This window comes from Mesoplodon bidens, assembly GCF_964165515.1.
Source record: "Mesoplodon bidens genome assembly, chromosome: 6".
Taxonomy (NCBI): Eukaryota; Metazoa; Chordata; class Mammalia; order Artiodactyla; family Ziphiidae; genus Mesoplodon; species Mesoplodon bidens.
Window position 1 is genome coordinate 32,525,372 of NC_138162.1, and position 23,526 is coordinate 32,548,897.

Genomic DNA, 23,526 nt, shown 5'->3' on the forward strand with positions numbered 1-23,526 from the left:
TGTCCCAATAAGGTCACATTCTGAGGGGTCAGGTGGACATAAATTTCTGGGAGCACCATTTGACTCACTACAGAGTGGAAGGAGAATTTTAACAAACCAGTCGGGTGAGTGGAAGCAAGATGTGTTTACAGAGTGGTATTAGACTCTTCTGAAGAGAATAGGAGACAAGCCTAGGGAAGTATATTCCGGCCAAATTAAGGAGGGCTTGGGTACCAGCATAGGGGTAGAACGTTACTCTGTAGGTAGTTGGGAAGCTGGGGTACTGATGAGACACCTGTGAATTCTAATTTAGCAAAGATTGAAGCCAAGGATTATAGACCCATCTCTTGGAGGAACTGTGAACTTAGGTCAGATCAACATTTGGTGAGGTTGACCATGATTGGACCAATTTAACTGGAGAAAAATTAAGCCCCGAGACTTCTGTTTCAAGGAGAAAGTTGGTGGTAGGAGGTTTGGTGGGTTTTTATTCATGCCACAAACACTTACTGACCGCCCATCCTGTGCTAGTATTGCTTTAAGCTCTAGGGATACAGCCAGGAAGAGTCACGCCAGGTTTGGGCACTGAAGGAGCTTGAGCTTTAGTGGCAAGGGAGACAGTGAACGAAGGAGTAAACAGTTTCGGGAGTATGTTTCCACTGAGCTCTTTTTTTTTTTAAATAAATTTATTTATTTTTGGCTGCATTGGGTCTTCGTTGCTGTGCACGGGCTTCTCTAGTTGCAGTGAGCCGAGGCTACTCTTCATTGTGGTGCACGGGCTTCTCATTGTGGTGGCTTCTCTTGTTGCGGAGCACGGGCTCTAGATGCGCGGGCTTCAGTAGTTGTGGCTCGCGGGCTCTAGAGCGCAGGCTCAGTAGTTGCGGCGCACGGGCTTAGTTGCTCCGCGGCATGTGGGATCTTCCCGGACCAGGGCTCGAACACGTGTCCCCTGTACTGGCAGGCGGATTCTTAACCACTGCGCCACCAGGGAAGTCCCTCCACTGAGCTCTCGTCACCATCGGAAGCACAATGCCTCATGCATCGCTTTGCCTAGACGTCCCTGGTATACCTACAGCAAACCTGGGTATAAAAAGCTGGGCACAGATTGAATTATAGGCGTGAAACAGTTCTGCCAAATATTTACATTATAATTATGGAGCTGTGTAATCACCAAGACTGGTCTCTAGTTGGCATGTTAACCTCTCTGTTTCCCAGCCTGTAACCTCAATATGTATACAAATGCTGAGTACAACTGAACCCTGCAGGTGGGTATCTTTTTGGAACTGAACTAATCTCCCCTAATTTATCTGATCAGTATCATTTTTCTTGAGAAAAAAAAAATCTACGGTGAGATTGATAGTCTTTCATTTTATTCAGTGAAATTACATGTTCCCTTCATCCCCATCACGTGCTTTGGCCTGTTAGAATTAGACATGCAGTTCCCAGCTCTGTTTGGCCTGAGGGTGGTAGCCTGACTGATGTCAGAACTTCTTACAGGAGCTGTTGTGCTTATGTTTATGCGTGTCTGTTTATGGTTATATTTGGGGATGGTGGCTTTCTAGTACTCAGCCTTTGTCAGTTGTTGAGCTGAGAGAGAGTAACAGGTGGGTCTTTGGTTTGGCCCAGAGAGGGTCTTGGCCCTCTACCATGGTAACCTGCATTCAGAGTTTGTTGGAGTGAATGACTTCCAAATCTCCCCCCGCTTCATGTAGGCCTGGCACGTTGTGGGGAGGAAACCCATGTGTGTTGTGGTCTCCCTTTCAGGAAGAATTTTTACTTGGTGATTCTGGGCTCCACAGTGAGGTCGTTTTTCACTGTTTTGAGCAGAAGTGACTCCCTCACCCCCGCCTTGGTAGTTGCGATTTTTCCACCCGGCACACACTTCCGGGCTTTTGGTGAGCCTTAGCACCCATGTGCTACAGTGTGGCGTTGCTCCGGGCTGGAGCCTTTTGGCTTTTCTGTCCAGCTGCAGTGCTAAGCCATCTTTTGAGTATGAGGAGATGAGAGACACGATCTATCTTGTAGTCAAACTGGTGAAGTCATAATATTTTTGCAACCAGAGCTGGAAGCTGAGTCACAATGCATGTGATTCAGGCCTTGATTTCTTACCCAAGGTAATTTCGAGAGGTGTGAAGTCAAGAAAAGACCCACAGTTGTCGCTGCCCCCATAGAAAAAGCCCCAAGCGCTGAGCTTCTGTAGCCAAGACAGGGCTCAGGCCCTACCTGGAAACATTCCAGTCTCCCACTTTATGACCTTCACTGGCCTCCACCATGAATACCCTTATTGAGAAAACACTGTTGGTCCTTCACCTGCCTTTTAGAATCTGTCTTGTTTTATATCTTGGTCATGTTAACCATGTTTGTAGAAAGGAAAAAAAAGATAACTTTTTTCTAAAATTAACATCCATATAACTAAGAGACTTGGGACATATTGTAGTTAATGTCTTAGTTTGGAAATGGGAAGTCTTACCTTTCAGAATAAGTCAGCAGGGAAATGACCTTCTGTGAAATCCAGAAGATATTTGAAAGAAATACAGATAGAAATGGTTGCCTTAGACACCGATAGCTTTTGTGATTTTGAACTATTAGGAATAAAAGGCTTAGCAGTGCATGGTGAACAGACTGGATGTGCCCTGAGAGTTCTTTTCAGGAGGCACAGAGGAGGGCGCGGGTGAAGGTCAGCGGACCCAGGCTCCCAGGTCACAACTTCGTGCCGAACTAGAGGAGCGACTTCGAGGAAGTAGCTTAACTGGTCTGTTCTCAGCTTTCACTGAAGATAATCAAACTGACTTTGCAGGGCGTTGTGAGAATAAAAAGTAGCTGAGGGGGCTTCCCTGGTGGCGCAGTGGTTGAGAGTCTGCCTGCCGATGCAGGGGACACGACAGGGGTTCGTGCCCCGGTCTGGGAAAATCCCACGTGCCGCGGAGCGGCTGGGACCGTGAGCCATGGCCACTGAGCCTGCACGTCCGGAGCCTGTGCTCTGCAATGGGAGAGGCCACAACAGTGAGAGGCCCACGTACTGCAAAAAAAAAAAAAAAAAGTAGCTGAGAGGGTCGAACACCTAACCGTGCTTGAAACATAGTGAGCCCTTAATAAATGGGAGCAGCCGTTCCCATTCATTGTTATTGTTTCACCTCCAAGGTATTATTCTGGGTGCTCCTGACTTTGTGCAAAATGCATTTAGACACACAGAGTGAAATAGGAAACTGCAAAGAAGACTAACCAAAGTGGTAGAGGAGTTGAAAAGGAGACCTGTTTAAAAAAAAACACAAGCTTGAAAGAACCGCTTATTTATGGGGGAGAAGGGAAGACTGGAGGGCGACCGAATGACTGTCTTCAAGGTGTTGAGGCGTCGTTATGTGGAAAATTATAGCCAGCTGTTCTCCATCTCCACGGAGGTCGACAGAACCGGGGCAGACGGGACAGGCCAGAGCCAAAGGAGGAAAGAGGAAGCAGTGGAAATGACAAAGTATAAATCAGGAGCAAACACAGAGAGCATGGGGCAGGGCGAGGGCGCAAGTCTCAAGGAAGGTGCCAGAAGAGTTGGTGTCAACACTTCCCATGAACTCCTGAGCTGTAGGGTGTGGAACCCGGTCCCCTTGCTTCAGCCTGTCCCCCATCTCTTGCCGTGGGCGCCAGCTTGCTCGTAGCTCATGGCCACGCCTGTCTAACCCAGGGCAGCTGGACTGAATAGTTGGCACTTGACTTGGAGCGGTGTCTCAGTCGGGGTCCATCTTGCTTCCTCAGGGTGCAGCTGTCTGGAGGCATTTTCTGTCGTCGTGACTGGGTGGGGGGAGGTGCTGCTGGCATTGGTGGGCAGGGGCCTGGGATGTTGATGATACACATGCTACACTGCACAGCAAAGCCTCCCACAGCAAAGAATTATCTGTCATCAAAACATCAGTAGTGCTACTCTTGAGAAACCCTGGATTAGAGGAATAGAACATCATAGCCTGGGCTGTCTTAAGGCTCATTAGTTTACGCCAAAGCATTTTTTCCCTCCATTTACACCAAACCGTGGAACTGAATGGTTAGAAGACTGTTACAGCATTTGCTATTCTAAGAAAATGTGTGGATTCCATTATAATCATGTGTTTCTTAGCTGTCTGCTCTACTGTGGTTTAAAAATATTTATATTTCTAAATAAGCGACTGACTCTTTGTACAGGGAAAATAACATATGCATTAGAGCTCCAGGGAGTGTGGTGCAGACACCACCTTCCACGCTTCCTCTGCCCAGATTCTTGCTGGCCAATTAATCGCTGCATTCAAGGGCTCCCAAGGCAGGGACTGCCCTGCACTGAGAATGTGCTGGTTGAGAGAAAGACAGGGCTTCAGGTGGGAAAATTCCCCAGGGGCCAAACACAGGCCAGCAACAAAGGGAGGGCTCCCAGAGTGAGGGGCTTCAGCACACAACATCCTGATGCTCTGGAAATGTTGCCACTCGGTGACTCTGAGGGTACAACACACTTCCCTGACTTACTAATAGATTGCTCTTTCTAAAAAATATATGTTGTGTGTGTCCATCTGTAAACTTTCAGAGTCTTCTGAAATTCAGACACAGCATGAAAGCACACACTATATTTGATCCTTGCATAAATAGCACAGATTTTAATTTTATCCCAGTTACGGATATCTGGCGCGTGTGCCGAAACTCTGGGCAGACTGGTGTGAAATTTAACTTGAGCAGCTAAACACAAGGGTGAGAGAGCACAAAATAAACAAGCACACACACTTCCAGCCCTGCAGCATTTGGTATGTGAATGGGAAAAGCACCCAAATCCTCTCTCTCTTTTATTTTCTCCCTTGTGACAGTCAGATTACAGATTGTCTGTAAAGGCACAAATCCTCCCCATCTCCCACGCCACCCCTTTCTCCCCCGGAAGGCTGCCTGCAACCATTTCATCTGCCTCAGTTCTTCCGAGGTGGAGTTGGAGTTTCAGTGAATGAAAGTGCCCAGGATGCTTTGTTTTCAGATTTGAACTTAGATTAGAGATTCCCTTGGTTTCCAGAAAAGGAAAACAGTCTCCTTGAGAACATCTTGGAAGGGGAAACAGGAATGGAATGGGAAACGATGGGAAATAACAGACTTGCGGTTTGGTAGACGGGCATGGGGATCTCGGATTAGGCAATTACAGAGTTTGTGACCCCTAGAGAGTTACTTAAAAGCTCAGTTCCTGGCTTTACTAATTTGTAAAAATGGGAATAACTCCAGCCTAATAGAGTAGCTAGGGAGGTACACAGTGGTGGCACATAGGTGCTCTGAGAATGTCATTTTCCTTCCCCCTTAAAGACATCTGTGAGTCCAGCCTAAATGCCACTTGCTGAGGAAGTGGGATGCGCTGATGGTTGCTGCTGATACTCATTCCTGTTGGTACAAATTCTCTTCTTCTCTCCTCCTTTCATCACCTCCACTCAGGAATTAGCCAACACCTTTCAGCCTGCCCACCCCTATTTATAGGTCATTCTGGGTATTAAGTACACAGAGAGTTTTCGGCCTTAGAAACACCTGTGTGTCCCAGCGGACTGTGTTGATTTGGGGGGTTGGAGGAGGGACGGTGGGCATGTGTGTGCAGTTCATGGACCCGGAGCCATGAGAATTAGCAACAGTGGATGGGTGAGTCTCTCCTTGTACTCCCGAGAGAGGACATCTGCTTTCCATCAGTAAAAATTCCCATCTTTATATTCAATTTGTTTCCACAGAAGAGCGCGTTGTCCCCATTGAAGTATGCCGATCCAAACTGTCAAAATACTTGCAGGGAGTAGTTTTCCGCTGTGATAAGTGTACCTTCACCTGCTCCAGTGACGAGAGCCTCCAGCAACACATAGAAAAGCACAATGAACTGAAACCTTACAAATGCCAGCTCTGCTACTATGAGACCAAGCACACGGAGGAACTGGACAGCCACCTTCGGGACGAGCATAAGGTACAGGCCTGGCCTCCCCGACCCTCCACCGCCCCCCAGCACACCTGGGGGAGGGGCCGGGCCAAATTTAGCCACACCCACTGTGTGCAAGACAGAGACGCGCCAAAGTAATGTTTAAAATGAGGTTCAGTTTATTCTTTTATTATAAAAGAACTGTAAGGTCGTTTTAGAAAAGTGGAACATGTAGATGGGGGAGAGAGAACAACCTGTAATGCTACCCCCACATCCAACTGCTTAAACATTTTTGGTCTCTTCTATGCCCACTTTCCTTTGTTTTATTTAATTATGATTCTACCTTACATGAAAGAGTATATCTTTCCTTTCTTGTACTTAATTTACCCTAACTGGAATATTTTTCCATGTTTTTGTTTTTGTTTTTGTTTTTGTTTCTTTTGGCGGTACGTGGGCCTCTCACCCTTGTGGCCTCTCCCATTGTGGAGCACAGGCTGCGGACGTGCAGGCTTAGCGGCCATGGCTCATGGGCCCAGCCGCTCTGTGGCATGTGGGATCTTCCCGGACCGGGGCACGAACCCACGTCCCCTGCATCGGCAGGTGGACTCTCAACCACTGCGCCACCAGGGAAGCCCTCCATGTTATTTTAAATGTACTATCACAAGAGTTGATGAACTTTTTCCGTAAAGGGCTAGATTGTAAATAGTTCAGGTTTTGCAGGCTAGATGGTCTCAGTGGCAGATACTCAACTCTGCCCTTGTAGCAAGAAAGCAGCCCTAGACAAGACAAAAATGAATGATCATGGCTGTGTTCCAATAAAACTTTATTTACAAAATTAGGCGACAGGCTGTGGACCCTTAGTTGCTGGCCCCTATTCTATCTGACGGCTCTGCCGGTGTGTCCCTCAGTCATGTAGGTTGTTTCCGATATATTGCTGACTACAAAAATTTTCCAAGGCTTTGCTCTTCATGTCTGAACATTGTAAGGACCGTACAGTATGTGTTTTATTTGTGGAGGGAACAAATTAGTATAGGACATAAAATAAGGGGTTTATGAAAAAGAATTCTCTTCTAAAAGTGTGCTGATCAGAGGGTAAAATCATCCCAGATGGCTTCCTCACTTCTCTGAGGACTTGTGTGGCACATCAGGAGTTGAGACAGTTGTTTCTGGTTTTGTATATTGTCCAGAGTGTGGGGAGTGTGTGTGTGGGGGGGGTAGGGATGATGAGTATTTGTTTCATGAAAAGAGCCTATTGAAATGTTTTCTAATTAACCAACAAATCCAAAACATCTAGTGAGTGTTTACCTAAGGCACAATGAGAAGCACTTTTGATACTGTTTCCTTTTTTCTTGCTCTGTGTACTGTCAGTGGAAATAACAGCTTCTCTTTTCTGGACTTACAAACCCAAGTTATAAAGATCCCTGTCTGAGACATCTGTACCCAAGGGTTAGAATTTTTCTGTGGGATGTTGAGAGAGAAGGCTGAGCTTTATCACCCATCTACAGTTTAATGGTTTGATGCTAACTTTTCTGCTTTGGAATGCATTCATTTTCTAATGTGTCTCCCCAAAAATGAAAGCAGAGAAGAAACGCCTGAATTACCTCACTTAAAAACTTCAATACCCTTTCTTATCCAAACTTCCTGGGCATTTCTGCCCCAAAACTGAAAGGAAAATCACTTATCTGTCTCAAGCTAAGCTTTCTACATTTATGCACATGTGTCTTATTTATGTAACCACCTCGGATCTTTTCATTATAGTGTTGAAGCCATCAGACTGGTATTTTGGGCCAGAGCAAACCAGGAAGGTAGATTCTTCCCCAATGGTTGCACAGTAGCTGTGAGTCACTGGAGAATTCCAGAGAAGGCTAGAAACCATACCAGTTGTGAAAGCAGGTGGAAATATGGGGCTTTGGAATATGCATCAAACAAATGGGTCACTCAGGAAACTAGGAGCCCAGTTTAGAACTTTTGGAGCCAAACAGACCTAGGTTTGAATTTCGTCTCCACCATTTACTGTACAGCAGATTACTTCAATTTCTCTGTTTCCTGATTTCTAAATGGGAATCAGTATACTCTTCTCAGAAGTTTTGTAAGATTAAATGAAGTCCTGGTATTTCCCACACTGAGAGCCACGTCTCAGTCTATTTATGAATTGAACTGTGCTCAAATATAACAACAACCTATGAGAAAGGCAGTTATGTCCCTAAAGACCTAAAATGGACTATAAAATCACTGACTCTACTTTACATTTTAGACATGGTTTTTGATATGTTATATTTTCATTATGCCATGTTCGATTCTTTAATCTTACTCCCTCTCATGGTTGACCAGCTTATTAAGTCCAACAAGCACCTAATTGAGGCTAAAGAATTGCCACTCTCAGCATGCCTAATGATTTTCATCTTTGTCTCAATCGTTGTGAAGTTTGAGGCTCGTGCTTATTAACTATTTCTTCTTTTCTAAATGATGAATACAAAATGCAATTTGAATTTTTGAAATAATTATCCAAACACTATTTTATAAACATAGACAGCAGTGCTGCTGAAAGTGAATTTTGACTGATAGGCATTGACATTATGCACTAATTAAAAATAGTCATTCATTGGGGTGAAGGATGTACAACACCCTGATTTCAGCATTCATGAAAAGGGTATAGGAGTATCAATAAACAATGTACTAAAGAGAAGTTTGCTAGTGATTGAAATACAAAAGTCAAGAACCATGAGGCAAGAACAAGAAATTAAAGCCATAAGAATTGGAAAGGAAGGAATAAAACTGTTTTTGTTCACAGACAGTGTGATCTTTGTAGGTAGAAAATCCTAAATAATCTATTTTAAAAGGCACTAGAATATTAGTGAGTTTAGCAGAATTGAAGGATATAAGATCAATATACAAACGCCAATTATATTTCTATATACTAGTAATGGACAATCAGAGAAAATGAAATTTTAAGAAGATCAGTTTCATTTATAATATCAAAAAGAATAAAAATGCTTAAGAATAAACAAGAACTGTGAAAGCCATATCCTGAAAACTACAAAATGTTGTTGAGAGAAATAAAAGAACTAAGTTAATGCAATATATACCATACTCATGGATTAGCAGACTGAATATTTGCAATGCTTCCCAAACTGATCTACAGATTCAGTGTAATCAATCTATCAAAATCTCAGTAGGCTTTTTTCTTTGGTAGAAATTGACAGACTGATGCTAAAATGTATATGGAAATGCAAGGGACCTAGAATAGCCTGAACAGTATGAAAAAAGAACAAAATTGGAAGACTCACTCACCCTTCCTTATTTCAAAACTTTTACTGTAAAGCTGCAGTAACCCAGGAAGTGTGGTATTGGTATAAGGACAGATGTATGGATCAGTGGTGCAGAAGAAAAAATCCAGAAATAAACCCTAATATATGCGGCCAGTTGATGTTCATCAGAGGTGCCAAGGGAATAAGGAAAAGATAACTTTTCAACAAATAGTACTGTTACCATTGGATTTCCGTATGGAAAATAGTGGTTGTTGATGCTTTACGTCACTCAAATTTCTCTTGGGAAAAAATTCTTAGGTATGATACAATAGCTGTGAACATTAAAAGAAAAAAATCAATAAATTAGGTGTCATCAAAATTGTTGCTCTTCAGAAGACACCATTAAGAAAATGAAAAGGCAAGCAACCGACTGGAAGCAAATATTCGCAAAATAACTAACAAAGGACTTTAACCAAAATATATAAAGAACTTTTACAACTCAGTAATAAGAAGATTAACAATTTAATTAAAAATGAGAAAAAGGGGCTTCCCTGGTGGCGCAGTGGTTGAGAGTCCGCCTGCCGATGCAGGGGACACGGGTTCGTGCCCCGATCCCGGAAGATCCCACATGCCGTGGAGTGGCTGGGCCCGCAAGACATGGCCGCGGAGCCTGTGCGTCTGGAGCCTGTGCTCCGCAACGGGAGAGGCCACAGCAGTGAGAGGCCCGCGTACAGCAAAAAAAAAAAAAAAAAAAAGAGAGAGAGAAAAAGATCTGAATAGACACTTTACCCATGAGGATATACAAAAGGCAAGTGATCACATGAAAAGATGCTTAATAGGTAGGACTCATCATTAAGGAAATGCAAATTAAGACAATTAAATGCAAATTAGGTAGTAAGCCATCACTACCTCTCCACTAGAGTGGCTGAAATTAAGAAGACCAATAGCACCAAAGTGTTGGCAAAGATGTGGAGAAACTGGAAATCTCACACAGGGCTGAATGCAGTGTATAATGATGGCACATCTACTTTGGAGCATTCTGGCAATTTGTTTAAAAGTTAAACATACACTTTACCATTTGATCCAGCAAGTCTACTCCCACATAAACAAAATGTGCTATATCCATACAACGGAATACTACTTATCAATAAAAGAAATTAGCTACTGATACATGTAACAATATGGCTAAATATCAGAATCATCATGTTAAATGGACAGAAGCCAGACACAAAAGACTACATATTGTATGGTTTCTAGAAAAGGCAGAACTGAGGAGACAAAGCAGGTCAGAAGTTGCTTCAGGCTGGAGGTTTGGAGCAGGGATTGCTTGCAGAGGGTATGAGGGTATTTCTTAGAATAATAGAAGAAGATTGTAGAGGGTTGTACAAATGTATACATTTACTAAAACTCATTGAAATGTTCATTTAAAATGGATTAATTTTATGGTAAGTAAATTACATCTTAATACCTAAAAGATGCAAGTTCCTCAGGACCTGACACATGGTAGGTCCTCAGTAAATGTTAATTTTCTGCAGTCTTTTCTTATAAGGTTGATCCTGAGAACAGATAGATCTATAAAGATGCAGAGATCCAGAGGAACGTGTAAACTGCCAAAAATAAAATGTGCAATAGACTTAGCAGTTGGTTCTAAACTAAGGTTTACTGTTTTCTAGCGAAACAATGTGTTGTGTGCATTGCTCATTACATTCTTCCACAAATAGCTTTAGGTGATTTTGTGTGGTGGAGAGAATCTATACAAGAAATTAAAAGACACTGTAGGATGTATTTTCAGTCAAAGGATTTCATCATTAAACAGAAGTGGATATTCAAAACTGGACTCCTGAATTCTGCCTGCAAAGCTTGTAAACCTCAGGAATGTCTCTGAAGATGTCAGACTGTATCATTCATGGACTAGACAGAATATTGGTTCAGCAGGAAGCATCCTTGAAGTTAAATAAACCATTCCGCTGAAGAACCAAATTCTCAAGTGCCCTGGATTTATACTGCTGTGTTTATCCTCAGAAGCCAAGGTGAAGTAGAAACGGGTGACAATCAACACATTCATTTTTTTCTCTTTATTTGTTTTAGCACCTTCATTTTTTTAGGTGACACAGAATCTTGTCTTCCTAGATCTTTATCTTTGTACCAGTGAACAAGGAATCACTTGTAAATCTCTTGGAATCTAAAGTAAACAGTACAGGCTATTTGAACTTTTAGTTTTTCATCCTTCAACTCCCTGTCTTTTTTCTATCTCACTAGGTCTTCTAGAGGCGGACTATTCTATTCTTTCAGTCCCTCCCTCCTTATGTTCCTCTCTCTCTCTCTCTCACACACACACACACACACACAGAATGAAATCATATGTCAGTAGTGCCATTTATTAGCAATGCTGGTGCAAGATGAAGAGGTAACATTTCTAGGAACCCTGAAGTCATGAAAAAAACCAAACCTCGCACTTCTCACATTTGGAAAAACACACATATATTTTTCTTTGAAGAAAGTTTAAGTATATGCAATACCTTGTTAGCATTCTTTATGGTTCTGAAGTCTCTTTGCTAGTTTAAGGAACATAAAAATATATTATCTCTAACTTGCTTTGCTCATAAAATTGTCATGTTCACTGTATTAAATTTAGAAGGATAGTCTATTCAGCCAAACACATTCACTAATTGAATTTACTTTGAAATGTTTTTAATTTTTTATACAAATGGAGCCTCAGGCAGCTGAACTCTAAGGAACTCGTATCTCTTTCTTTTTGTCAGTTTAGGGGAAGCAGCAGAACATTCAGCTCAGGAGGAATTGCCAACATTTGAGTTATTCCAATAAAATTGTTCCACTTTCTGGACTAGTGAAATCCACAGTGACAAAAAAGTCACATAGAATATTTGTTTCCAGCAAAGGAAATGAGGAGAAATAAAACAAAGAACCTTCCCCAACTCCAAATCATAAAATACACCTTTGGCCATGGTCTTTTTGGACTGTGTTTAATTTCTGAACTAAGTACTGGCATCTCTAGCTTTATGAATTCTGTAGATTCCTGCAAGCTGAAGGTTTTTCCAGAAGATTATGTCATTTCATCTGTACTCTCCCTCATGTTAGTTGCTTCTTGATTTGTCAACCGTGGACCTGCTTCTTTCATGTATTTTGGAAGACAGATCAGAGGTAGATGAGCAAGAGGTGTGGTCATATTCAGAGGGATGTGCCTGGCAGAACCTTAGAAGATATTTCTCAAGTAGACATTTGAAGATGTTCTTTGCCTATAACCTTTGAAACTATCCACTAAAGTCTCCAGCCACAATGAATGGCCCTAGCTCCCAAGCTTCCATAGGGCTCTCCTTCTTCCTCTATGAAGGCATGTGTTTCATGCTGCCTCAACTTGCACTTAACTCTTAACAAGGCTCTGTCTTGCCACTGGATGCAACAGTCTTAAAATGGAAACCACATTGTTTACCTCTCTTTTCTTCCCAAATCTAACCATAGTGCCCTGCATACAATAAAGTCTCCAGTAGCTGGTTGCTAAATAAATGAATGAAACCACTTTGCAAATAAGAAATTATAAGTATCCTAATTGTTCGGATAAGCAAAACATGACAGCGTCATCAGCATCTTTGCCTCTGGATTGCGAGTTCCGGAGATTGGCAGCAGCTCAGTTGGCCGACAGCAAAGTTGTTTGACTTTACTGATGCCTTTCACTGGGCTCTCTTGAGTACTTGTGACTGGAGCTGTGCTGAGATGCTCAAAATGATTGATTTTGTCTGGACTTTTGCTAAGTCAGGTCTGGCAGAAGCATGTTTTCTGTTCTAACTCAATGACGGCAAAAGAAAGTACATAGTCTCCTTGACTTCTGTGCTCCATACCCTTCTGGTACTTTACCACCCTTTATTCTTACTGTTCTTAGAAAGGTTTTTATTTTGAAGAAAATATTCTCCAAAGATTCTACTGCTTTATCCCACCAAATTTTGGATCGAATATTATTGTCACAGTACTTTTTTCTTCCTTCTTCTTGTGTTCAGCCAGTATCCCATGGATAATGTTTCCATATTTTGTAAGCAAATTTACATTTCGACAGATGATCTGCATTCTAATGAGGAAAGCTGGAGCTATGTCATCTGAAGATGTGAGTTCTAATCCTGGCTTTGTCACTTACTTGCTTTGTGTCCTGTTTTCCTCATCTACAAATACGGAAGATAACACATATCTTACAGAATGATCATAAGGGTTAAGTGATACATGGAAAAACTACTGGATTAATTTTTAGCATATAGTAGATTATTTGGTAAGCACTGAAACAAAATCTTTTAGAAAATGTCCAGTTTTATTCTCATTAGCAAGCAAATTTGTATCATGGCATGCAATATTATGAAGTTCTTTATACTTTATGATTGCCTATGGGATTTTATATTACTGGTAGATTCAAATAGCATGTATTGTGTGTCAACTAGATGACTGGCCTTATACTCTTCACTGAGCCTGTAAAACTAAATAAGAAACAGTTGCTACCCTGGAAGAGTTTATAAGCAAGCAGATGAGATAAGCTTAAACAGAGAATCACAACCAGCATGTTAAGTGCTGGATAAGGATGTCTCTAAAATAGGAGGGCAGCATAATGCAAAGCAAGTATGGTGTCGTGGCTCACCTTCCATAGTACTTTAATACACTGAGCTGAATATCTTTTCTAGAAGCTTCTATAAGAGCTCTGATAGAAATGCTCTTAGCAGAGAATTTAAGACTTTTACCTGCGTCTTTGACCACCTTCCTGTAAGAATTCATAGAGACAGTGCTTTGCTGACCCTTTCTCCCACTGATTCTTTTCCCTCATTTCCATTCTGACTTTCAGAGACAGGCAAAGAGGATGTGCTGGGCAAACCACCTGATATCATAAGTCAGGGGTGGGCAGAGTCTGGCCCATGGACCAAATCTGGCCCACCACCTGTTTTTATATGGCCCGCCAGCTAAGAATGGTTTTGACGATTTTAAATGGTTGACAAAAATCAAAAGAGTAATATTTCATGACATGTGAAATTATACAGAATTCAAATTTCAGTGTCCCTGAATATAGTTTTATTGGAACACAGCCATGCTTATCCATTTCCGTATTATCTGTGGCTGCTTTCAAGCTACACAATAATTGAGTAGTTGTGACAGACCATATGGTCCAGAAAGCCTAAAAAACTCCTTTAACTGGCCCTTCACAGAAAAAGTTTGCCTGCCTGGTCCACAGTCCTTTAAAATCTTTGCAGTACTACGCACTGTCAGTTTGTGACTGAGGTGGGCACTTCTGATGTAAGAGACAGTTCTTCCATGTTCTCTGCCGTCACTTCTTCTGGAAGTAAGAAGTTCACTTGGCCTTTCTTTTTAACATGAACATGCACTATTAGGTGATGTGAACATCCTGGTTGGGGGCCTCTTTTTGAAGGTACAAGTGTTAAGTCAGTAGGAGGGGGACTCTGGAAATATTACGTGGATTTGTCTTCATCACCATCTCCCCCAGTTAATGTTTGCCAAGTAATCTGAAGACGAGGGTGTCCAACTTCATTCTTTCCTTAACAAGCAAGGTTATATCAGTCTTTCCTATAAGGCTGGGTTTGCCCCCCCAGGGCAGTATGAAAATGCATGTGCAACTTGGTTATATTTGTAAATCACATAACACTCCTCCCCTTAGAATAAGACTCAAGTATGGAAATTCTTTCATAGGCTAGGGACAGATAGAAACCATTTTGCTGAATGGTTAAAAAGCAGCAAACAAAAAGACAGGTGTAGTGGTGAAGCTTGAACATTAAGCATGAGCATTGAGGAGTTTACAGCATCTCCAGTGTTAAGGGGTAAAGTTTTTGCTGGTCTTTGGCAGTTCATCTCACCTCCTTACTGCACAGCTTTTCACACAACTCTGAGTTAGCAGCCTTTAATGGGGGACTTTCAGTTCCTGGGCATTCACAGATAACTTTCACGAGATACAAGGATCTGCACATAGTTTTACAGTCTGAGTGACTGTGTGTTTGAACAGTCTACCCTTTAAAAACTTGGATGGCTTCTTTTGCCTTCAGAAGGCTCTAAGGAGCCAGGTTCTGGAACTCAAACTCAGTCTTGCTGTCTTTCTCCTTCTGTTGTGGGCTTTTGTGAAACAAGGTGATAAATTGCTTCTCATCTCTAAAGAAGAAAGTGAGTGTCCTTCCATGTGTCCTCTGTCTCATTAAGAAGTTGGTCGGATACCCACCAATTTCTAGATCCAGAAAGTAATCACTACAAGTATGGTCATTTTAGAAGCAAACTTAGAAATATATTGGAACTTTAATATAAAATCTGTATACCATTTGACTTTGACCCTGTAATTTCACGTCTGAGTATTTAGCCTATAAAATTAAAACTAAATATAAAAGAAAGATTTATATACAATAAGGCTTATTACTGTATTTTTTTCTATTTTTAATTAAAATTTTTTTAAAAATTTATTTTAAATTGGAGTATAGTTGAATTACAATGTTGTGTTAGTTTCAGGTGTGTAGCAAAGTGATTCAGTTATATATGTACGTATATCCATTCTTTTTCAGATTCTTTTCCCATATAGGTTATTATAGAGTTCCGTGTGCTATACAGTATGTCATTGTTGATTATCTGTTTTATATATAGTAGTGAGTATATGTTAATCCCAAACTCCTAATTTATCCCTCCCCCCACCTTTTCCCTTTAGTAACCATAAGTGTGTTTTCAAAGTCTGTGAGTCTATTTCTGTTTTGTAAATAAGTTCATTTGTATCATTTCTAGATTCCACATGTAAGTGATGTCATATGACATTTGTCTTTCTCTGTTTGACTTACTTAGTACGATAATCTCTAGGTCCATCCATGTTGCTGCAGTTGGCATTATTTCATTCTTTTTTATGGCTGAGTAACATTCCAGTGTGTGTGTGTGTGTGTGTGTGTGTGTGTACACATACCACATCTTTTAATTAATTAATTAATTATTTAGGCTCCGCTGAGTCTTAGTTGCAGTACACAGGATCTTCGTTGCAGCATGTGGGATCTTTAGTTGAGGCATGCGGGCTTCTTAGTTGCGGCATGTGGACTCTTAGTTCTGGCATGCATGTGGTATCTAGTTCCCTGACCAGGGATCAAACCTGGGCCCCCTGCATTGGGAGCACTGAGTTTTACCCACTGGCCCACCAGGGAAGTCCCTATACCACATCTTCTTTATCCATTCATCTGTCTTTGGACATTTAGATTGTTTCCATGTCTTGGCTATTGTAAATAGTGCTGCAATGAATATTAGGGTGAATGTATCTTTTCGAATTATAGTTTTCTCTGGGTATATGCCCAGGAGTGGGATTGCTGAATCATACTATAGTTCTATTTTTAGTTTTTAAAGGACCCGCCATACTGTTCTCCATAGTGGTTGTACCAGTTTACATTCCCACCAACAGTGTAGGAGGGTTCCCTTTTCTCCACACCCTCTCCAGCATTTATTGTTGGTAGATTATTTGATGATGGCCATTCTGACTGGTGTGAGGTAGTTCCTCATTGTGGCTTTGATTTGCATTTCTCTAATAATTAGTGATGTTGAGTATCTTTTCATGTGTTTTTTGGCTATCTATGTCTTCTTTGGAGAAATGTCTATTTAGATCATCTGCCCATTTTTTGATTGGGTTGTTTGGTTTTTTTTGTTACTGAGCTGCGTGAGCTGTTTGTATACTTTGGAGATTAATCCCTTGTCAGTTGCTTCATTTGCAGATATTTTCTCCCATTCTGTGGGTTGTCTTCTTGTTTTGTTTATGGTTTCCTTTGCTGTGCAAAAGCTTTTAAGTTTAATTAGGTCTCATTTGTTTCTGTTTTTATTTTCATTACTCTAGGAGATGGATCCAAAAAGATATTGCTGCAATTTATGTCAAAGTGTGTTCTGCCTATTTTTTCCTCTAAGAGTTTTACAGTATCCAGTCTTAAATTTTGGTCTTTAATCCATTTTGAGTTTATTTTTTTGTATGGTGTTAGAGAATGTTCTAATTTCATTCTTTACATGTAGCTAGCTGTCTAGTATTGAAGAGACTGTCTTTTCTCCATCATATGTTCTTGTCTCCTTTGTCGTAGATAAATTGACCATAGGTGTGTGTGTTTATTTCTGAGCTTCCTATCCTGTTCCATTGATCTATATTTCTATTTTTGTGCCAGAACAAAAATGTGTTTGGATGACTGTAGCTTTGTAGTATAGTTTGAAGTCAGGGAGTGTGATTCTTCCAGCTCCATTTTTCTTTCTCAGGATTGTTTTGGCTGTTCAGGTGGGGTCTTTTGTGTTTCCATACACATTTTTTAAATTTTTGTTCTAGTTCTGTGCCATTGGTAATTTGATAGGGATTGCACTGAATCTGTAGATTGCCTTGAGTAGTATAGTCGTTCTGACATTATTGATTCTTCCAATCCAAGAATCTGGTATATCTTTCCATCTGTTTGTGTCATCTTCAGTTTTTCATCAGTGTCTTATAGTTTTCAGAGTACAGGTCTTTTGTCTCTTTAGGTAGGTTTATTCCTAGGTATTTTATTCTTTTTGATGTGCTGGTAAGTGGAATTGTTTCCTTAATTTCTTTTTCTGATCTTTCGCTGTTCGTGTATAGAAATGCTAGATTTCTGTATTAATTTTGTATCCTGAAATTTTACCGAATTCATTGATGAGCTCTAGTAGTTTACCGGTAGCATCTTTAGGACTTTCTATGTATAGTATCATGTCTTCTGCAAACAGTGACAGTTTTACTTCTCCTTTTCTAATTTGGATTCCTTTTATTTCTTTTTCTTCCCTGGTTGCCATGGCTAAAACTAAACATGAAAGAAAGGTTTGTATATAATAAGCCTTATTGTTGCATTTTTAATAGTGAAAAGCCAGAAATAACCAAAGGTAAACTCACATGGGAAGAGTCAAGTAAACTATAATATATCTACTTAACAAAGTATTATGTGGTGATTAAAAATGGATGTATAGGGCTTCCCTGGTGGCGCAGTGGTTGAGAATCTGCCTGCTGATGCAGGGGACACAGGTTCGTGCCCCGGTCCGGGAAGATCCCACATGCCATGGAGCGGCTAGGCCCGTGAGCCATGGCCACTGAGCCTGCACGTCCAGAGCCTGTGTTCCGCAACGGGAGAGGCCACAACAGTGAGAGGCCCGTGTACCACAAAAAAAAAGAAAAGAAAAGAAAAAAGGATGTATACAGAGATTGATATTTATGCCATACCATGCATCAAAAAGCAGCACTGTAAATCATCTGTGAATAGAGAACAGGAATACAGAAATGTAACTACTTGTTCACAGGTATTATGTATAGGTCATTGGATTTTATTTTTTTAATATCTTTATTGGAGTATAATTGCTTTACAATGGTGTATTAGTTTCTACTTTATAACAAAGTGAATCAGTTATACATATACATATGTTTCCATATCTCTTCCCTCTTGCGTCTCCCTCCCTCCCACCCTCCCTATCCCACCCCTCTAGGTCGTCACAAACCACCTAGCTGATCTCCCTGTGCTATGCAGCTACTTCCCACTAGCTATTTTACGTTTGGTAGTGTATATATGTCCATGCCACTCTCTCACTTTGTCACAGCTTACCCTTCCCTCTTCCCATATCCTCAAGTCCATGCTCTGGTAGGTCTGTGTCTTTATTCCCATCTTACCCCTAGGTTCTTCATGTAGGTCGTTGGATTTTAAGTGAGTTTTTTCTCTTTTCTAGTTTTTCTTTGTAAACATTTATAGTACAGAAAAATATAATAAATGAAAATGCAGACACCCAGTATCCAAGAGGTGAGAACCGTGCCTGCTCTAATCTGGACACTGCGCTGGCCAGTGTGCAGATCTGGCTGTGAATAAGCTGCAGGGTGTTTGTCTTCATGGAGTTTGCAGTTCTGTTGGGGAGGCAGGCCAGAAACAGTTAATTTCTGAGGGTTTTTTTAATCGCACCATTGTTGATTTACTGTTAGTTTCGGATGTACAGCAAAGTGATTCAGTTCTACATACCTATGTAGGTTATTACAAGGTATTGAATCTAGTTCCCTGGGCTGTACAGTCACTGAGTTATGAAAGGGGAGGGGAGGGTGCTGTGGAAGCCTAGAGCAAGGATATTTAACCCAGGAGGTGTTGAGGGAAGGTCCCCCAGATACAGTGACATTGGAGCGAGGCTGGAAGGCTGAGGAGACACCATGTGAGCGAGGCAGGCTTGAGAGAATTTCACACAGAGGACATAGCCTCTGCGGAGAGAGGCACAAAGTCAAGAGCTTGGCCTGTTCCAGGGACCTGAATAAGCTCAGGGTGGTGGGAGCAAAGGGCCGTCAGTGTGAGGGCGAGGTGGGCCAGGGGGTAAGATGATAGTCGGGGGGACATGTAAAGCCCAGTAAGAAATTGGGGTTTCATCCTCAGGGCAAGTGGAGTCTGACATGAGCAGATTTTTTTTTTTTTTTTTTTTTTTTAAATCACTCAGTCAGACCACCCTGGAGGTTAGATGCAAGAGGTGGTGAGAATGGATGCTGGGAGACCAGCAGGGAGGGAGGGAAGGGGCTTGCAATAATACAGGAAAGAGACGGTGGCTCAGAAGTGCAGCAAGGAGTCTTCCTTTTGTATGAAGATTAACCCTGGATTGCTGGTTTGGAGATTGAAAGTATAGTAAGGACTCAACCCTATAAAGAGTTTTTAATTTAAAATCTTCTAATTACATAGCAAAATTCTTCATTTTTATTTTTAAACAAAGATTTTCGAAATCTTCAGGACAAATAAATCCTTGGTGAGCCCCGGGTGAACGTTATACCATGAAAATGTCATGTACTCATAAAATTGTGCAGAATCCAAAATGCTAACAGTTTTCCTGTAAAAGGAAAAGAAACAGGAAGGAGGAAAAGAAAAAATAACATTTGGTTTGGTGACAGATCTCCTTCTGTCACTGTGAGTTCCTTGATAGGCACAGGGCCTGGCATACAGCAGGGCCCCTGGGAGTCCTGAATGAATGAATGAATGCAAACTGCTGGATTAAAGATGTTTGAGGATTGTTTTTTGGCCTTTCTTGGTTTCACTTTTTTTGTTTCCTGGCAATGCCCACCTCTCCTGCCCCTTCTACATGATGGTTATAGTTGCCCTGGCTGAAGCAGGGAGAAAGCTATTGGAAAAGGCTGCCTTTTAAAGTACTGATCATTTCAAAATATTGTTTCTTTGCATATTTTGAAATTAGGCCAGTTGGAATCTTGCCTCCTTTTCCTGAAAAAAATTGGCAACCCAGAAAACTTTTATTCACATATTTGTCATAAATGCTATTTGATTAAAATGTAGACTTTGTGGTGAAACATAACTTCATAAATATGCACTTACGATACTTATACATGTTTCCAAAAGCCAAAATCGGAAAAGGCCACATTCCCAGAAAGGGGAAGGAAACCACAATTTGGTGAACTATTTATTGTGTTTCAGATACTATGCTGGCCCCCTTTTACAAACAAGGACACTGAGGACATTTATGTTCAGTAATTTGCCCGGAGTCTCGTGGTTCACGGCGAACCCGAAACTTGCGCTCAGGTCTATCTGACTTCAAAGTTCCTTCTCCTTGTGCCCTGCCTTTTTGCTTCTGTGTTATAAATTTTAAAAAATCTATATAGGTCGGTAGGAGTGAGGATAGTAAATAGATAAAGCCTAATTAGGAAGGTACTTTGTTCAAAAGCCCTTTGCTGGCTGATACTGTGAACTCAGAGACGAAGAAAGATTCTAACTTGGCTTCCTCCTCTTCGCCATAGTCTATTCATTTTTAAAACTTTTTTTCATGAGCAAATCAGGAGTTTGCCTTCTCTGAGGGTTTAGGGCTGAGATTGACGAAGAGGTCTTTTCCACCCTCATGCTGAGTTGTTTTCCAAGTCGACTGATTTCATGGATTACATTCAATGGATTGTTTCTCTTGCTTTAAGAGAGCTTTCATCCCGAGTGTTCTTGCTCCTTTTCAACGCGGCCGCCCCCCAACATGATGTTATGGGGGCAGTATTAAGCTTTTTCACAGGACTGTCTGTTGGCCCTGATGCTCTGAGGCTCTTTCTCTCGCATTTGTCACAGTTGATGATGATGTTTCCATCTGCCAGGCATATGGAATTGGTGGTGCTCAGCACATCTTTGTTCCAGACTGGTCCCAGGGAATATTTTGGAACTGTCTTGTAAATTCTCCCTCTCCTCTCCTGCGCCCTCATTACGCTGTCTCTCCTGTAGCAGCTATGGAAATCTGCCTTGGAGTCTCATTAATGAAGTCTGTCTTCCCTCCTCAACTAAACTCTGGAGGCAAGAACTGGGTCTTATTTATCTTCATGGGCCCCTTCCCTGGTCCCCACAGGGGAAGCACGGAACCCATCACTGTATTGGTTTGAGTCATTTTGTTGGCTAGACTCCTGTGCTGTCGTTGCTGATAACTCTACACATGCAACTGAAGAAGTTCTGAAAATTGATTAATTGAAGAGGCTGCATTTTGTACTACCGTTGACATGAGAACCCCAAACAGAATATCCTTACAGAGTTTTCTCAGGGTGGATTTTTATTTCTCTTGGATGATATTTTGAAGACAGTTTGGATTCCCACATTATTCTAGCCACGTTTTATGTAAACAAAAATCAGCCGTAGTTAACACTCTAAAAGGGTTTTTAGGGATTTGTCATCTAGATTTTTCTCACATAATCCCCAGCTTTGATGAATAGGCTGTGGTCAGCTTCAGAAACAGTAGTAACACTAAACAGTACCAATATTGTCTTACATCTAAACTGGAGTTAGGAATCAAATAGCTGTCATTTGGTCAAAGCTAGGACAGCCCATAGCCCTCCAGGTTGATAGGCTCATGGTGGAAATGTTGGGACTCTCACTGCTAGTCTTCAGGTTACTTACAGAGTCACTTCACCTCCAGAAACATAACTTCATAAATATGCATGTATGACACTTCTTATACATGTTTCCAAAAGCCCAAACCAGAAAAGGCTACATTCCCAGAAAGGGGAAGGAAACCACAATTTGGGGAGTTTACAGAAGGTACATCCTTGAATTCAACTCCAAAAATGTTTGTTGGACACCTATTCTACACCCCAGGCTTCGCGATACTTTTGATTTTCTGCTGACGGTAGCTCACGTTTCTTACTGAATTTGGTAAGGGAGGTCCAGTGTTGACACTTCCGGTGAAAATGAATGTGGAAGTAAACGGCAGGTACGCCTCTGAGAGAGTCAGCGTGAAGAAAGGACCTCTTAGGCATGGGGTTATTTGGTCCTGGCTCTAAAAGCACACCCACAGGAAAATGACGGTGGGAAGTTCTGTCCTCCGGGGAGAAACGCATTCGGTTGTGGTTTGTGATTCCACTGTCTGTTTGGGTCTTTTTCAGGTAAGCCGTAACTTTGAGCTGGTTGGACGAGTTAACTTGGATCAGCTGGAACAGATGAAGGAGAAGATGGAGAGCTCCAGCAGTGATGAGGAGGACAAGGAAGAGGAAATGAACAGCAAGGCTGATGACAGAGGTAGGTCCCTTCTCTGCCCTCTGAGCCCCGGCTGGCATCCAGCCCGGCCGTGCTGAGACAGAAGGGGAGGCAGAAGGTTGTTGTAGGGGTAACAGAAGGAATGGCCCCTCTTCGTTGAGTCGCGGAGTACTAAGAAACACACCAGGGGCTGTGTCTCATAAACTAGTACCGGCTCTAGAAGCTCCCAGGAAATACATTCGTTAAAAAATACGTGGCAATGATTGGTTTTTTATTCAGGAAAACTGGTATCTAGGGAATCTGCAGAATAAGGACAGACGGCAAGATGGATGGTCCTGTAAAAGCTACTGAGGAATGTAAATGAGCTTCCAATTGAACGTTTATTTAAAATTGCTTCTGCTGGGGTGTACACTGCTGGGCTGGGGGGAGCTGCAGGGGGCTTGAGCTCTCTCCATGTGTCCTTCTGCACCGTCCTCCTCTTACCCCCCTTGCTACTGCTTTTGCTTTGTAAAGAGAGAGAGAGACCAGGGGCTTTTATTTGGCTGTGTTTACAGGGAAAGGTTTTGTGGTATTTTTGCACGAGTTTTCAACTTTCTGTGAGTCTATCATTATTTTCAAAGTGAAGTTTTTCAAAGTATATTATTTAGTTGTAGACATACGTTTACATGATCTAGAGTTGGTATTCTATATTGCTCAACATAGAATCTTGTGGAAAACCCAAGACTATACATAAAGAATATAGGTTGGGAGATCTTACTTTAGTTATTGCAGGTTTATCAAAAGCACATGGATAACCTAGACCTGAGAAATAAATGTGATAGACGTCATCCCAGTGATGAGAAGAATGGTATTAGTTGCCACTACTGAGCGTCATGATGTGCCAGGCCCAGTGCTGGTGGTTTTATACCTTTTTTCCTTAATCTTAAATCAGGTTAGACGGCTCTGCAGTTGCTCTGTCTGCATTTGGCTCCGACTT

The 23,526-nt window shown here is 41.6% G+C and overlaps 1 protein-coding gene across 7 annotated transcripts in view; it reads left to right on the forward strand.

The window, feature by feature from the left end:
* ZNF462 (zinc finger protein 462) overlaps positions 1-23,526 on the forward strand; it is a 144,048-nt gene that overhangs the window by 112,744 nt on the left and 7,778 nt on the right. For all 7 annotated transcript variants that reach the window (XM_081238264.1, XM_081238262.1, XM_081238266.1 and 4 more), the window contains 2 exons: positions 5,679-5,902; positions 22,460-22,592. In XM_081238264.1, coding sequence (XP_081094390.1) covers positions 5,679-5,902; positions 22,460-22,592 — 357 coding nt within the window. The remainder of the gene's footprint in view (positions 1-5,678; positions 5,903-22,459; positions 22,593-23,526) is intronic.